General features: G+C 45.4%; 2 protein-coding genes across 7 annotated transcripts in view; both read left to right on the forward strand.

Moving 5' to 3' along the window:
* Positions 1–2,083: 2,083 nt before the first annotated feature.
* Positions 2,084–12,773, forward strand: ptpn5 (protein tyrosine phosphatase non-receptor type 5). 3 transcript variants are annotated; one of them, XM_057050924.1, is made up of 15 exons: positions 2,084–2,388; positions 2,831–2,950; positions 5,552–5,662; positions 6,450–6,726; positions 6,835–6,957; positions 7,037–7,132; positions 7,225–7,478; positions 7,602–7,794; positions 8,116–8,200; positions 8,786–8,865; positions 9,026–9,163; positions 9,253–9,363; positions 9,739–9,899; positions 9,985–10,098; positions 10,632–12,773. In XM_057050924.1, exons 4-15 carry the CDS (start codon positions 6,457–6,459, stop codon positions 10,723–10,725), a joined length of 1,719 nt encoding a protein of 572 aa, XP_056906904.1. In that variant the 5' UTR covers positions 2,084–2,388; positions 2,831–2,950; positions 5,552–5,662; positions 6,450–6,456; the 3' UTR covers positions 10,726–12,773. The 3 variants fall into 3 exon arrangements, with proteins under 3 accessions (XP_056906904.1, XP_056906903.1, XP_056906905.1); XM_057050923.1 differs by lacking the exon at positions 2,084–2,388 and having other exon boundaries at positions 2,630–2,950; XM_057050925.1 differs by lacking the exons at positions 2,084–2,388; positions 2,831–2,950 and adding an exon at positions 3,089–3,110.
* Positions 12,774–13,662: 889 nt separating this feature from the next.
* The window catches only part of dusp8a (dual specificity phosphatase 8a), a 30,734-nt gene continuing 26,906 nt past the window's right edge, over positions 13,663–17,490 (forward strand). The window contains exon 1 of one of the 4 annotated variants that reach the window (XM_057052496.1): positions 13,663–13,948. The gene's annotated coding sequence lies outside the window, so the exon portion shown is untranslated. Of the gene's footprint in view, positions 13,949–14,034; positions 14,250–14,425; positions 14,444–17,086; positions 17,109–17,490 lie in introns of those variants that run through there. The other 3 variants (XM_057052495.1, XM_057052498.1, XM_057052497.1) reach the window with 3 other exon arrangements.

Below are 17,490 nucleotides of genomic sequence, written 5' to 3' on the forward strand. Positions count from 1 at the left end.
TGAGCGAGAACTCTGCGGCTGTGGTTCAAATGGCAGAATTTTTCACAATACTATAACTACACTTGTGACTTCTGACTAACCTCCAGAATAGGTTAGCAGGACAGAAGAGTCACCAGAGTGAAGCCAACTCTGTGAGCCATAATCTACTGTACTTGAGGTGTTTGACCTATGGGAAGCACCTGACCGAGCTTCGCTACAGACCAAATGGAGCGAGAATGTTTTATCAAAGAATGGGACATCCAGGAAAAAGAAGACACCAAAGAAACAGCAGTGAAAAAAAGTTTTGCGGTTTGGAACGCTAAGCTAAAATCTTTTCAGTCAAACTACAGTTTGAGTAACTGATGTAGTTTCCAGGGAAAATCAAAGACCTCCCTGTTGTGACTCAGCCACTTCATCAAAGGTGCTTATTTGTCTGTTTATATTGGGCCCTTTATCATAATTACTGCTGTAACTGACACACAGGCGTTCACATTTTTGCTGTCCGGGTGCAGATACGAGCGTTTGAGGACACAGCCCTAATCTAGTGTTTAAAAATGGCTGAAGTTTCATTCCTCATGGGATCATAACAGTGGTGACACTGGCAACAACAAGGGTCTCGAGTGGGGGGGGGGGGGGGGGGGAGATGAGACATCACAGAGGCATTTATCCTGCCTGGATGGTTCCATCCCACTTCTGCAGCTCCAAAACAAAAGATTTGCCAAAATTATGAAATCTGGTCACTTCAAACGTGCTTCAGGGAGTACAGAATCGTACAGATAGATTTGCTTTTCTGATTCTTTTCAGTATAAATGTGCAGTAAAAGTGTTCTGTGTTATCTTTGTGGATTGGCGGGCTGATCTTGCAATCTTTAAAATCCACCACTCTGAATATCAAACGCAGCAGAAATAAACCTGTGCTGAGCAACTGTGACCGCTAGGGGGCTCTATTTATCACCGTTGGTCCAGACCGGATCATTGACTCAAAGTGTTGATCAGTTTTGATTTTGACCAAGTGTGAAAAATTATTTACTGTTGCATTTCCACCATCAAGTATCTGCAAAAAACAAAGCACAGCTGCAAAAGATAAAAGCATCAGAAAAATGTCAGGGTGGAGTGGAAGTGATGTAATAGCTTGAAAAGCCAGACAACTCAAGGCTGCCAGGTATCAGTGTGTGTGTGTGTGTGTGTGTGTGCGTGTGCGTGTGTGTGTGTGTTGGTTGAACACTGGGACGATAAATGACAGAAGAGTTCATTTAGCTGATTGGAACTGAGCAAAGGTGAGTGTGTGGGAGAGACTTATGGATGGAGAGAAGAGGAGTGAAGAGGGTCATAAATGCTGGAGAAAGGACAGAAAAATGCAGGGACTTCGACAGCAATCATCTGAATCGTGAGAGGGGAATACTGCGACTGATTTCAGCACCACAAACATGAGTTCGGACTGAATGTGCACGTGTTGTGTATATGTTGATAAATTATTATGAGCTGTGTTAATTCATTGGGAGGAAGAATGCATGTGGAACATGTGCTAGGAAAGGAAAGGAAAGGAAAGGAAAGGAAAGGAAAGGAAAGGAAAGGAAAGGAAAGGAAGGAAAGGAAAGGAAAGGAAAGGAAAGGAAAGGAAAGGAATCAATGATTTATTGCCATTATACGATGCAGTTGCACAACAAAACTAGAACAAAATCCTATTTCCTAGGAAATATAATAATAAAATTTAAAAAACAGAGAAGCTTGCAGAAATTGTTCAACAAAACCCACATTTCCCAGGAATTCAAAAAAATCAGAAAGTCCTGGAAGGCTTTATTCCACAACAAGTTGAGTTTTCAGTGACTTAAACCATCCATCACACCAAAACAAGTCAGATCATCTATAACTGGGATTATTTTACCTTGAGTCTGACCATCTATGGGGGATCAAGTATGACAGCAGGGTTGTCAGCTCAGAGAGAGGGCTGACATATGGCGACGCAGGAAGGAGGGAGGAAGAGGAGGAGAAATTATGTGGGGAGGAGGAGGGGTGGGGGAACGCAGGAGAAATAGATGCATGGAAAAGAGTGGAGCGATGCCTTTTCATGAGCGAGAGAGAGAGAGAGAGAGTGGTGGGTGGTGTGTAACCCTGACTGGGATGGAGAGGAGGTGACAAAGAGGAGGAAGGAGCGGGAAGTTTGGTGGTGAGGGGGTCTCAGTGATGCGTTATAATCGATGTTTCAGCACCGCAGACGGAGGCGCTTCTGGAGAATTTCACAGCGGCTTCACTTATTTGTGGAGATGTGCTGTAACACAAAGCAACGATGATGAAGATGAAGGAGGTTTCATAACCTTGGCAGACTGGGCTGCATCACCTGCCAAAATCGGTCTCCTTTTTGGCATCTTTATGAGTTTGTTGCCACTGCTTCAAATATAACGCGTTCCAGGTGAGTCATGTGACCCTGAAAGTGAACAGTTTTCCATGAGTGTATGCCTGTGTATGTGTGTGTCTGTGTTGGAGTGTGTGTAGGGGGCTGTTTAAAGGTGACTGCATAATTATGTCCCCACTATGTGAGAAACATACACACAAACGCGCATGCATGCCTCTCTTTAGCTCCCTCCCTCGCTCGCTCGCTCTCCCTCATCCTGGCTCTGTTGCCAAGGCTACCGTACAGCCTCTTGCTGCATATACCTCAACGACTCTGCCGCCTGTGGATCTCTCTCTCTCTCTCTCTCTCTCTCTCTCTCTCTCTCCTCCAGGATACAAACAAAAGAGAAGCCATAAGACTTCCGGACCTTTATCTCTCTCACACGCAGATGCATTCAGATACCCTGCCTCACAAACACCCTCACCCCCTCTGAGGTTTCGTACTCTCTTTCTTATCCCAGACGGAGGAGCAGTGAAGGGGGACCGGCGCGGTTCCTGGGATCTTTCTCCTGGTCTTCAGGCTCAGGGGGGAAGCAGAGCGCCGCAACGGCGGATGGTGATGTGAAGACGGGCTCATCCAGGTAAGAGGACATCCCTGCTGTATACGAGCCTCCACTTCTCTCCCCCTCCTCCTCACCCCAGCACACACACGCCCACAGTGCGACATGTGGTGAATACCAATTCCCCATAAACACAACCAACCCAGCGGTTCCCGGCTGCTAATACCCAGGCTGTAAAAAGGTAGGGATCTGTTATGTGTCACCCATTTCACAACATCGGGGGACGGAGGATTCGCCAACAGGTTGGTCCCCGGACACTTCCTCTCTCATTTATTAGCATCCGGAGCTTGATTTCCTCCGTCATGTCTAAGTGACGGTGTGGGAGTCACCACACAGAGCTGCAACAGTCCACCTTCCCGGGTGATTCATGACTAGCCCATCCGGTGCTGCGCCGTGTGGTCGCTCCGGCTCACCGTGGACGCGTACGTGATATGAATGGCATGTTCTTCTGGCATGAATGACGGTCAGACAATGACATTCCGACGCTGGCATGGTGATGCAGCGTGATCACAATCCCTCTTGCCCCCCGAGAATACAGATGCCGTCCCCTCGACACGTTGAAACATTAGTCTTTACAAAATGGTTTGTGTGGTTTCCCACTGAAACAGTGCTGCGTCTGCGGTGTAAAGGTCCTTTTTGACGGAAGCGTGATGGGGAAGCTCCCCCCTGGATGTATCTCTCACATTACCATCCCGTCATCACATCCACAAAGCTCTATCTCCGCCTCATCCAGCACTGCAACAGCACGGCTGCTCTTTCACACTCTTCATCCACCTGGAAACAGCAAAAGGATGACTTTTGTCTGATTTTTGCTGTTACGATGTGGACGTTACATCAAACGGAGCACAGCAAATCCTTTGGAATATAGGGACTAGAGATTTAAGCACATTGCTTTCCAGATGGAGAGACTTGGAGCGTCAGGAACGTCCATTAAAGCGCCAGCTGTCACCAGAAAGGATAAATGATTCCAAGTAAATACCTCTCTGTCTGTCACATAGAGGCCATGTGCTTACAAAAGGGTCCGTTCAGACCCTGGTGGCTGGTGGACGCCTTAAATTGATCAATGGAAACCTGCAAATCTTATCATTCTGACGACTGACGGGTGTCTGAGTCACTCGAGTTCAGCTATTTTTCCATCTGTAATCATTTAGGCTTTCTTCATCACTTTTTCTATCTTCCATGTTATTTAAAGAAAATTTCTTTGCTCATTTCAGTCCATTTTCTTGAATGTGAACCACAATGATGATAATGTGATGAGAAAAACACTTTTACCATTGAATTTTTTTTATTTTTTTACTGTTATTTCGCTAGTATTTGACATGTTCTTGGAAGTCCACAATTAAGTGCTGCTGTAATTATAGCCAGGAGAGTTTTACTTTTTGTCTATTATTAATATAGATAAATTCTACTTTAAGAATAGATCCTAATCTGTGCCATGCTAAGAATTTATCAAATTTAAAGTGAGTTTCACCATTACAATGAATAGAATATAGGGAATGTTGAAAAATAAATGCAGGTGTAGAAACCATAAAAATGCTTTATTTCAAAGGTGAGACAGGCTCTTTATTCATGTTGTTTGTTGGGCAACACACAAGTCACAGAGATCAATTTACCAGACACACACAAGTCAAACAGCCCAGCTTCCACCAAAGAAAGTGACTAAAAAACAAATATTTTCACCCCAAATGATAAAAGCAGAGTGATTTTTTGGATACACAAAGGTTTATTGTCAATTCAGGTTTGTTTGTGCTTTTGTTTCTACAGTCTATGCACAGGTGTGTGTGTGTGTCTGTGTTTGTGTAAAAACGGTATCTGGTTGCCATGGTTACAAAACACAACCTCACTGCGTCAGTGCTTAAGACAAACTTATGCGATTTCCTCCCATTCATCCCTCCATCCGCTCGCTCACCTGTCGATCTATTGTTTAGCACCGAAGCCAATTATATGTGTGTGTGCATACCGGTGTGTGTGTGTGTGTGTGTGTGTGCGTGTGTGTGTGTGTGTGTGTGTGTGTGCGTGTGTGTGTGTGTGTGTGTACTTTCTATGTGCGTACATTGTATGTATGCATGTTGCCATGACTACAGGCCAGGCTAACTGGCGTCATCACTTTAAAACCACCACTGTAGCAGCAAGTAAAGCAAGACCGAAGAGAAGTCAGAGCCAACAAAGAAACACACACACACACACACACACACACACACACACAAGCACGCACATGTGCACACGCACATGGCTGACTCCATTCTCCTGAGCTCAGATGCATACTAATCTGAGCAGTCTGAATGTATTTCTGAGGGCATCTGTCAGCGGTGGAGGTGCGGTGGACTCGTCACTGGGCAGCAGAGGAAGGGTGGTGGAGAAGCAGCGACAGTTTATTGTGTCACCTTACACCACCATCCTCCGCTCATGTAAGCACAGCTGGGAGCTGACAGGGGTGTTACTCTGATTCATCATTTCACCGAAGCAGATTACCGAAGCCCTTTCAGAGGGACCACTTGAGTCACAAATTGCTGTTTTGCCTCAGTATTAGCAACATTTTGCATGTTTTTGATTTGATTGATTAATGATTGTTTTATTTTGGTGTTTTACAAGAAGCAACATTTGCTGCATTGTGTGTTCCAGATTTGCCTCTGCCTCATAATGGCCAGCAACAGCTGCTTGCCACAGGGTGCAGGATTTAGCTTGATCATGTGATCTAACCCCCCGTTTCCAGTTCCCTGCCGTCTATTATAGGTGAGTCATATGATCAGCATCACACCGCTAACTGGGCTGACCAGGAAAACCATTGTCCTACGCATTGTTGGTCAGCAGTCATTGATGAAATCTGGCTCCCAAGCGCTCACGACAAATTTAGCCATCAGCAACACGTTCACACAAAAGTGATATGTGCGCAAAACAGCCCCCCGCCACTCTTGCGGGCCCCCGCATTCACACATCCTCGCCACGGACCACGTGGCGGTGATCAGCCAAATGTCCAAAACACCTTTATTAATGGTTGAAGGACAAAAGTGTCAGGCGTAAAAGGATTTTGAATACACTGCTGACTGATGGAGTGTGCATTTGTGCCTGTGTGTGTATGTGGGTGTGTGTAGGTGCCTGTGTGTGTCAGTATATCATAATGCTCAGGATGGATGAGAGGGATGAGAGCCACTCTGTTGCCAAGGCGACGGACAGGGCTGTAAACACACTACCCCTGACTCATCTCTCCACAATAGAGCTTCTCTCTCTCTTTTTTACACACACACAAACACGCACATGCACACGCGCGCACACACACACACGCACACACAATTTGAGTCTAATCTGAGGGAGACAAGAGGATCCGGAGATGAGAGCCACTCGAAGCTGCTTAGGTATACATCTGAATAGATCCATGGAATTAACATTGCTCCCTGTGTCACGCACACACTCACTGACACAACCTGGTCATCAGTTTATATTTTAGTTGTATTTGACGATGTAACAGCAGGGTTGTGAAGGATGTACTTTTTGAGGGGAGAATCTGAACTTCAATCATCAGGGGGATCATGACCCGTCGGCTGAGCAGCTCCACCCGTTCCCACACTGAGGACTCCATCTTCCTGCGGCCCGACGAGGACCCCGTCTGGCTGGACGAGCCTGCGAAGATCGAAAAGCTCGGGGACGGCGTCCCTAAAAACGACCAGTTTCCAAAATGTAAAGACGGGCCCGCAGGGGGCCAGAGCCCACAGGGGGAAGAAGTGTTTATGCACAAGGTATACGCGCTGGTGGTCCAGATCCACTGCTGGGCCGCAGTGTTTGTCATCTCCCAAGTCACGGTACGTGAACAGACAGCGTGTAAAAGGAGTTAAAACGCGTCGATCATCTGGGCAGCACGATGGATTTGCAGAAGTTTGGAGTCAGATCGATTCTCCTCCTCTCTGCAGGGCTATTGGGTCTTTTTCGTGCTGGAAGGAAATGGACCAGTCTCTTCCGTCTACAAGGCCCTGCAGGTCATTGACTTCTACCTGGGCTTCATCTTACCCTGCCACCCCATTTTTGGAATGGATGTAAGCAGAGGCTGATGCTGATAATCTGAATTTAGTGTTGGCTGTGTTTAACCAGCCATTTCTCCTGCTGTATCCTCAGTCGGTGGTGCTGATGAGGGAAGTTCTAAACACCAAACAGCACAACTGGATCATCCACGGAATAGCGGGGATGGGTGTGGCCATCTGCGTTGTCATGGTAAAACATGGAATGGCTCAAGCGGCTTCCAAATTTTCAGTTATTTATTTATTTGTTACTGTGAAATGGAGGCTAATTTGTGTCCTCCACAGGTGGTGCACATGGTGTACAAATGGCGCCACAATTCTGGTCTGTGCTCGGGAATGGCGTCGCAGGACATGGGCGATCGGCGCCAGTCCGTGAGCCGCCAGCCCTCTTTCACCCTGTCAGAGTGGACAGACGCGCAGGAGGATCTTCTGGATACAGACGCTGCCCCCCAGACCCCTGTGTTTGAAATGGGGACAGACACCAGGACAGAGGGCGACGCCGCCACCCTCACTGTCACAGCTGTAGGCCTTCAGGAGAGGTCAGAGCGATGACATCATTCGCCACTGGCGTTAATCCTAGACAGTTTCATTTCCTGAATTCTGATATGATCATGTAATATTCAAATGATGAAATTGTACGTTGTGCATGCGTGTAACCACAGGAGGGGCTCCAATGTGTCCCTGACCTTGGACATGTGTACTCCGGGCTGCACCGAGCCATACGGCTACGGAGCCCAGTTGTCCCCCAGAGACCAATCAGCCCAAGAGTATCTCCGCCAGGGGACACACGTCTTGACCCCCATCATGCTCCACACGCGGGCCATGGACGACCAAAGCCTGCAGTCCGAGTTCTATGTGAGTGCATCAATGGCAGCCCGCCCACCTGCATGCTTTAGATCAATTGCCGGGCGGGGGGGGGGGGCGGAAAGGCTGATATTTCAAGAACAGATGACAACATGTCTGCCAGACATAAAGAGCATCCAGCTAAGATCACCCACATTCAATTAGGCAGCACCAGTGGACAGAGAGTGATGTCACCCTGGATATTATATTCAGACCACGACAGCTCTCTCTCTCTCTGCTTCTCTCTCTCTCTCGCCCTATATACGTATCTCTCTATCTCTCACCCTCCATATGCCAATCGTTGACTCGCCTATGTTTTGCGTCCATCAACAGGAAACTCCCATGAACTTTGTTGACCCGAAGGAATACAACTACCCAGGCCTGGTGAGAAAGAACCGCTATAAAACCATCTTACCCAGTAAGTAACACAACTGTTGAACACTGTTTCTCTGACATGCTTCTCTTATAAGAACATATGGTGCTGCCTATGGTGCGGCTTTTTGTTTGACCCTAGCTCATTAAGTCTTTTACCGACATATACTTAACATCCTGGTGTGATGATCAGGTGACAGTCATGTGACTCAGCCAGGAAGTAATGTCTCTTAAATGGTGTTATCACCTGGACACAAGGAAGGAGCTTCAAAAAGCTGTTTTTAAAAGGTTTAAACACATTGAACAGTTCCAGATCACATCCCATATTACATTTAAACTGTACTGGCTGTACTTTATGAGGAAATTAATAAAAACTAGTGCGATGAAAGTAAAAGCAGCTTATTTCTAATTCAGGAATATTTACCACTTAGGCCCAACGTGACAACAGTACCTTTGATGAAAATGGGACTAAAAATGAACAAAATAAACCATTATAAATGTGTTGTATGTGATGTTAAATGGGTCTGGTATACCTGTTATAAAAGGAAAAGTGAGATGGACACAAACTTGCACCATCTTCTTGTGCACCATTGCAGCAGGTCTCATCTTAACCTTGTATATCTACCTCCAGACACGCACAGCCGAGTGATCCTGAAGTCACATGATGAAGAGGATTTCCTGTCTACATACATCAATGCTAATTATCTTAAAGTAGGTGTGTGTGTTTGTGAGTGTGCGTGCATGCATGCCTGTTTGTGTCATGAGGTCATAATTGTCATGGTTACGGCTTCACTAAGGCTGCAGTAAACAAATGAAGTAATGTGTTGTTGGACCGAGTGTCCTCGCAGTGATAGCATGTCCTATGGTTCAGGGTTATGGGGACGAGGACCGTGCCTACATCGCAACCCAGGGACCCACCGTCAACACGATGGGGGACTTCTGGAGGATGGTTTGGCAGGAAAGGAGCCCGATTATCGTGATGATCACCAACCTGGAGGAGAAAAACGAGGTCAGTGCGGCTGAAAGCATGATGATGATGATGATGATGATGCCGGATGAGTGAAAACACACACGGGAATGTGTTGTTGTTTGCTTTAGAAATGTGCAGAATACTGGCCCGAGGACACTGTGACCCACGAGGGTATCGAGATCACTGTCGTCACTGTTACCCAGGAGGATGACTACAGTCTGAGGGTGTTTACCTTAAACGTAAGCCACATATAACATTTATGAATGCTAATATGTCTTTTCTGGACTAATATATAAATACACTGTCTGCTTCTGATGCTGCAACAAGGCTTTTTCAGTCTATTGTGACTTCATGATGGGCGCTCGCTGTTTATTTGTGGGTCAGTGCGTGATATTAGCTTCAAAACAAACATCACATCTTATTAACTGCTGCCTGATTACCAACCCCCCAGGGAATCATCATATAAGTGTGTATAAACCTCAGTTCCTCCTATTTATGGGGTCTAGCTGGTGGATTAATTAGGAGACCTGCAGGTGAAGGGTTAGGTGATGGCAGAGGAAGAATTTAGAAACTGCCAGGTCCATGCCATGTGTCGATATCTGTGTGTGCGCTAGTGCGACGGAGAGGAGCGCAGTCTCCATCATTACTGGTACACCTCGTGGCCTGATCAGAAGACTCCAGACAAGGCCCCGCCTCTCCTGGAGCTGGTGCAGCAAGTGGAAAGGGCCCGGGATGAGGCCCCACCCTTGGCCGGTCCTACAGTTGTTCACTGCAGGTACAGTTTGTGTGGAATCACTGCATCCACGGATAATCTGGCATTCTCATCTCTGCCTTTTAACTGTCCCGATCTCCGTCTGCAGTGCTGGTATTGGTCGAACTGGCTGCTTCATCGCCACCTCCATCCTTTGCAAGCAGCTGAGGACTGAGGGCGTGGCGGACATCCTGAGGACAATGTGTCAACTCCGTCTGGACAGGTGATGTAAACTTCAGCATCATTAAGTCTATTTAAATTGATCTACACACTAACAAATGTGCAAACCAAGGCTGTTTGTTGTGGTTAATGAAATCATCGTGAATGTTTAAGCCAGCATAAAGGCATAAAGGATCCATAAATGTGCCCACAGCCAACTAATACAAGACAGGCTGGAAGATTGATGCTGACTGGGGATGCTCTTTAGGCGCATAAGACGATGTGGTTGATCATTCGCATCCATTGCGTCAAACCACTGAGAAAGCCACTTGAGCCACTGAGCAACACAGCCAAAGTTGAACAGAGGCGTTTAATTCCTAAAAGGCTCCTGATCATTGTTGTAACTGCTGTAACAGTGACCGGTTGCATTGTCAGCCAGGAGGGACCACTTTTTATACATTTAAAAAATTTTAGGATACATTTGAAGAAAGCATTGTTACTTCCAACATGACTGTATAGCTTCAATGAAGACCACGTTTCTCGTGATAAAGCAAACATCTGTGGCTGATTTTCAGTATTTCGCGTGTGTTTCACCAGGGGTGGGATGATCCAGACGTGCGAGCAGTACCAGTTTGTGCATCACGTTCTCAGCCTGTACGAGAAGCAGATATCTCACACCGCCGAGGAGTAGACTCAGCCACACCCGGACCGAGACACACCACTGTACACCGCCTCTGGCGGCACGCACCACGTAACCTAGCGTCATCTCAGTTTCACCCTTTAACACGTTTAAATCACGTCAATCCCATCACCCGACAGGTAAATCCAGAGACGTGTGTATTGTACATCCAAGGGCAGCACAAACGGCGGGAAGCAAAGAAGGCCCCAAACCTTTAGACCACACCTGCTATTATCTCTGATCCGGTCAGGCCTAAAATAAACTGAACCTGCACCTCTGCCACCATATCGTTTGCACCGCTGGGGATCTTCTTTCAATACTGTACATGAGTCATCGAAATCTCAGTCAGCACCAGGTCTGAAATAGCTCCCTCCCGTATCCTGTGTACAGTTACAGAAAGGTTAAACTAGAGGTGAAAAAGAATTGAATAATCTGCAGTGACGCGGAGCGCCAGACTGAGGAAAATGAGTTTAGCCTCCTTAAATTGGCATCAGTAAGGGTGCTTTTATTGGTGCCAGCATAATTTAAACCCAGAGAAGAGCTCAGATACCAGGGCGATATTAGATTTTAAGCTTGACATGAAATATGAGTTCACTAAAGTCTCCACTCAGTGATTATCACTTTTAATGTAAAATAAATGGAGCCCGTCGCTGTCAGGAGCCACTTCATCTTCCAGTTGCATGGTGCTAAGTTTTAATTAAAGGCATGTGCAATGGAACATAAGAATGTATTACACATAGGTTATTGATTAAATCGAATTGGAATTTCCGATTAATCAATAGCATCTGTGTTTTGTTCTGTTTTTTTTTTTAACCCTGCTGCCTGTGCAGTCCTCAGTGATGTTTACAGTAAGAACTCCACGTACGCCGAGGCCTCACAGAGCCAGCGCCACCAAGGTCAAATCAAAAACCATCCGATGCGAAGTAAAACAATTTAGAGCGGTTTTGCGACCCGCTCTGCGACGCCTCCGTGCCGAACTCGAGTACGTGCGGTCGATTCCGGAAGGGGTCCGGGGCCTAAACTACACGAAGCACAACTAGACCGACCGAGGTTGTCTCTGATATTCAGCTGTAAATCTCCCTTTGATTTCCCCGTATTGTGTTTTAATTGTGTTGAGTTTAATGGATTGCATGAGTTGTACGGGTCCCCATAGGGTCCCAGATCAAAGCAATGTGTTTGGTTGTCCTGCTTCCTGTTTAGAAAAGGGGTTGAAGCCTGTTCTACTGCTTGCTCACGGCCAATGCTTTTGATACAGTTTGCTTTTGTGAAACCAACCAGAGATATTTTTAGAACATTTTGATACAATCCTTTCGAGTAGATGCCTTGTATATATTTATGTTTACACCACGATGGAATGTAGCTCATACTGTGGATCAAACCATCAGTTTATATTGCAAGACCTGACAAAAGACAATGTCACAACTACCTTAGTTACCTTATAGTGAAGAAATATGAATATATCATGTTGTTGTCTCCAGTATTATTACTTTTTTTTAAAAAAAAACCTTTTGGCTATGCTTTAATATGCTTTGCTTTGTGTGTATCATTTTTATCTTGGGATGTTTGTTTTTTTTAACCCCTTTACTCCATCGAGGCCACTCCCAGTTGATAACGTGAGAAATAATTGCTCCTGTATGTGTAAGGCAGCTAAACCAGTAATGAACGATTTTCTATCGTATTATTTTCCATTTAATGCATCTAACCACAATGAATATTATCAGAGGATGAGATTGAATGTATGAGCCTGGACCAATCCATAAACATCAAATCAACTAGCAAAACAAACTGCCCGAGTTTCCATTTACTAGTGTAGGCCTGGAATTTGTTAAGGAGTAAACTATGGTGTTTGAGTTTCGATCCTCTGGTAATTTCCAGTGTAACTGAATGAAAAGCTTTATCTCCAGTGCTAGTTTTCAACGCTTTCTGGTTCTCTGGTCGTTGGTCAAAATTGGGAAGACAGTCAGACATACAACACAACCAGCAATCAGTATTCCTTGTCTCTGCTACAGTATTGCTTTAAGTTGTGAGTTTTGCATCCAAATAAAGGTAGATTTTCATGACTCTGTGTTGTTATCTCTCGGTCTTGCTTTTTACGGAACGTTTATTCGCTTAATTTCATGTGAATGCAGTTTAAAATTAAAATAAAAATCACTTGCATCTATGTGCAATTCCAGTCGCACACCACTCAGGGTCAGTATACGCATCTTAATCGTAAACTGAAATAATTTCCATCGTTTCTCATTCAGGGTGCATGGAGGGAAAACAAAGGTTTCGAAAAAGCACAACAGCATAATTATTTGGTGGATTTTGGTAGTTTTTGAGCATGTGATATATGTTGATGTATGATCTGCAAACAGAATAGGTTTACAATGGTTTTCACACTGCGAGTTTGATCGTGTGACGTCATGGATTTGTCTCCTGCAACCTTCACATACCGATTAAAGGTTGTATCATAAAATGATATCGCGACTAATTAAACTGTTGACCAGTTTCATCATTCGGCCCAAAAGCCGGTTTGCATGTAAACAAATAAAATGCATGTAAAATGATTAGATTAATGTGGAATTATTGGATAGGTTTATCTCATGTGGTTCTGATGTGCTGTGACGTATGTGATCCACCCCTTGGTTTTTTTTATTGGTTTTTTTTGTCCTCCTGTCTTTGCCTAACTGGCGCTTCATCTGAGAACAACCCCGTGGAGCGTCTCCCTGAGCGCGTCTCCTTTAAAAAATACGGACTGTTCCTTTAACCAGAGGCTCGGGACGCTGACGTCAACCATCCTCCGAGCATCAAGCCCTGATTGGCTGGCGATGACGTCAACCTAAAACCCCCCCCCCCCCCCCCCCCCACCACCACCTTCCTTCCCCTTCACCCCCCACCCGACTGAACCATGACCTCATCGCTTTAGTTCAAGAAAGTGCTAAAGTACACCTCCTGTAATTCACCCCCCACCCGCCCCTCCCCAACACGCACTAACCAGTTAGCCTAGCAACGCTAATCTGCTCCTAAGCGAGCCTGTTACCTACGGCGCGCGTAGACGACAGAAGACGCGGCTGGTCGCCTCTCACCAGCCTTTTCATGTCTCGTTTGTTCCTGTCTGGCGCTGTCACCGCTGTCAGCTCCACCATCCCCGGCCACACAGCCAGGTAATCAGCGGGCGACCTCATGAAGACGCGGCCGCTGTCCCCTTATGGAGGCTAGCCGAACGAGAGCCAGGAGCCGCGTGGAGACCGAGGTGAATGTTCAGTCAGTGTTTGTTTATCAGTGACATCCTAATTTGCTGTTAGAAGCTACCAACCGGGCTATCTTAAGTTTGCAGCCCCGGTTCGTTGTCTGTGATCGCGCCCCTTCCTCCTCCTCCTCATCCTCCTCCTACCGCTGATGCGGCGGCGCGTCTGTCAGCGGCGCACTGCCCCCCCCTCCCCCCCTTTCCAAGTGCGCGGCCGCGTATTGGAAAATAAACCCGTCCAGGTTGAAGTTATCGATTGTTTTATTTCTATACACATCCGATCGCCGGAGCTTCCGTCCATTTAAAGGTAGGCAGAGTTTTATTTTCTCATTATTTTTCGCGCTGCGGCGGAGAGTCACCGCACTGTCCGATCAATGCATCGGCTCGTTTTCGCATGCGGATATATCCACGCGTCACAACAAAACAGGGCAGGTTTCCCACTCGAACAAAGCGCAGTGGACCCGGATTCTCGAATATGAATATGATCTGCATTTAAAATGTGTAAGGTTGATAAAGTCCGCCTTGTGTTGTAGTCACACTTTGTATCTAGGTCGTTTTGTAACAGCGCGTTACGGACTCTCACCTCCGTCATTGTTATTAAGGTTATCAGACAGGCTTCGATGTCCCATCTTCATTTATCCAATTTAATATTTCCCATATTACACTATAGGCTTATGGTAGCCAGATTACGGTCAGGCATCGTTGTTATTAATATCCTTGTCTATAATGTTATTGAAATTATCCTGGGACCCGTAGCAGCCCCGGACAGCATGCAATAAAGAACACTAGGAGGCTATGCTTGGTTGGGTTGTTTACGTTGTGTAAAGGCATTAGCACTCACCAATTTTAACAATTATAATCACCTTGATATTTTCAACACACTGCTGTTCAGGGATGTCTTCTGCTTGTTTCCATGCAGCTGCTAAAATGCTGTACAGTGTTCCAGCATTTTCAATAGGATTAGACACTCGGTTGAAGACCTAGCCATTTAAAAAAATGCATAAAATAGTATAAATAGGTTTAAATGATTGTTGTCAGAAACGAGGTGATTTCTAAATATTCAAGTGTTGGAATTTGGCTGTAAATAATTGTAACATTCTTTGAATGTGGGTATTTCTAAGCAGTTAGAGTATTCACTGCCTGTTCCATCCCAGCGGTGACCTGGTAATCCTCCATGTGGATTCTTTTCCCCACACTACCTGCAAAGCCTCTCTTGATGTGGTTGCACTTCAGAGAGCAAAATGGCACGTTCGCCTAAAACGGTGACATGCAAATTTCCAGCTCCCGAAATGCTCTGACGTAATTGTTTGTGGTGTCAACAGACAATGAACCTCTCGCTGTCGTGTGCGCGCCCGTGCACGAGGCGGCTTCATATTGGTCTGGTGGAGTCTGCGGCCACAGGTGACGTTATGTGGGGAGTTAATGAATAACCTGGATGGTATTACATCAGAGCTGGTTGCCCTCCAGTTGCTCTCTTTGTGTTTGCCTCTGTCTATGTTGGAGCATACAGTATCATTGATCTGGGCCATTGTGCTTGGCTCATGGCGTTGTATAAATGGCTTGGATGTTTGGTTTATCCATTTTATTGGGATGAAGTTACTTCCTCACCTTTGGTTTATTGATGCTCATACTGGAATAAGTGTTTCCCTCAATATCAGGTCATTTCTCAGCTGTTACAGATGGCTCTCTCAGTCCTTTTTCACATTTTCATCGTGTTACAAAAACCCAAACAGCGATTTAATTGTTAGACAGAGCTGCTCTTCAGAGGCAGGTTAGACGTGATGCCAATGATACGATTACTTCCTTCTTTCCTGTCATTAGGTCTAATATGTGTTTACAGTAAAGCCATCACGCAGCATTCCATAAATGATGCACAACCTGAAAATGTTCATGCTTGACAAACACCGTGGGTTAATTCACACACTCAAACCTTCAACTTGGTCAGAAACCATCTTTAACCAAAGCCTTGTTCTCTGGGCTTCTGCAATCTAAGGTCTCACTTACTTTGACACTTCAAATATAGATTTAAAATGCTTTTTGGTGAATGTGTTGGAGTTGGTTTGACGACAGGATTTTTTTTCATGACTTCATTTAGATAATTAATATCGTTTACTTAATCAACAACAGATGCACACTGAAAATGATCATAGTTTCTTATCCATATTGATATATGATATACTGGTGTATTGCCAGATATTTAAAATATATTGAAAACATTTACTTTTTTGCATCTGTAATGCGTTAAAAATGTTCAATATTATTCAGTATTGCCATTTCATTTATCGATATGGTGTCGCAACAGCTCATGACAAATACTGTAACTACAAAATGATAATTTTCCATCCAAAAAAAAGTAGCAAATATTAAATGGTAAAAGTAAATAGTGATTTTACCAAAAATTAAAATTTCATCTTTCGTGATAATAGTGATGTCAGTGAGTACACGCGTCAGCTCTGTCCCTATCCTGATGCAGCGTCTTGTAGCATCCCATCACTGTCACCCTCCATTTGCCCCCTAGTCACCCCAACTAGGCTGTTTCTATGGCAACAGCAGAATCTGGTCCAGGCCCGTGAGCGCCGTCTCTGCTTCTCTGCTTTCTCTCCTCTGCAGCAAGCTTCAGGCTTTTTATTTTGAAGAGCTTCCTTGTTTTATCTTAGCTCTTTATTATTGTTCTTGCCTGGATACAAGATGGAAGATGAAAGAGTGTTATTTATAAAAGGCTGGGTTGTGTTTGTTAAGCTGTCTAATTAAACTTTATGGAGGCATTCATCCGTCATGTTGTGGCTGCATATTTATTTTCAAAAATTTCTGTAATTTTTTTTTTTAACCTTTTATTCCTCTCCTGGTTCCACGCACGCTCTGTGGTGGGTTACAGTAGGACAACTGTCTGGATCGTTGTTCTCTCCCTCTGGCTGCTGTTGCACATGCAAACCTGCACACTTCTCCCCTGCTGTCCCCACTCGCTGCACGAGAGGAAGGAGGACAGTGATTGACGGGGAAGGAGGGATTGAGAGGGGAAAAAAAACGCGAGATGCTTGGTGGGTGGTAGAATTCACTGGCATGTGCAGCATCAGGTGTTGAGCTCAGCAGCAGAGTTAAAGAAATTGAGGATAAGATGCACACGAGCGGAGGCAGCGTTGTTAGCTGCTGGGCTGGAGCTTATCAGGTATGGAATAATGTGATGGGGGTGTGTTGGACTTGCAGATACAGTGACGTAGGCTGTGATCGTTGTCACATATTTGCATCTTTGACACTGATGACAGTGACTGGGTTATCATTGTTGGGTTATATTTTGTTATTTTTTCCCCTTGTTGCCATGCATGAGTGTCTGCACATGCATTTATGAGCTTTACATTGTCTGCTGTCTCCGTCACCACCCTGCTCCCATGATGCAGCGCTTGCATCAGGTGTGTTACTAGGCAGAACTCACGCGCCGTCTCGCAGCGTCACTCCAGCTCTGCAGTTTCAGCCCACTTTTGCCTAGAATCAGATGAGTTGCATGGCTAGATAGGTGGGAGGTGGCCATCCTTTTCTTCCCATGACCGTCA

The sequence above is a fragment of the Takifugu flavidus genome, chromosome 13, assembly GCF_003711565.1.
Source record: "Takifugu flavidus isolate HTHZ2018 chromosome 13, ASM371156v2, whole genome shotgun sequence".
In the NCBI taxonomy this organism is placed as follows: domain Eukaryota; kingdom Metazoa; phylum Chordata; class Actinopteri; order Tetraodontiformes; family Tetraodontidae; genus Takifugu; species Takifugu flavidus.

Bases quoted from the DNA above. Each gene is read 5' to 3' on its own strand.
- ptpn5 (XM_057050924.1), top strand. From the start codon at position 6,457: ATGACCCGTCGGCTGAGCAGCTCCACCCGTTCCCACACTGAGGACTCC. The intron at 7,479-7,601 runs GTCAGAGCGATG...GTGTAACCACAG, and splicing joins GCTGTAGGCCTTCAGGAGAG to GAGGGGCTCCAATGTGTCCC. The intron at 9,164-9,252 runs GTCAGTGCGGCT...TGTTTGCTTTAG, and splicing joins ACCTGGAGGAGAAAAACGAG to AAATGTGCAGAATACTGGCC.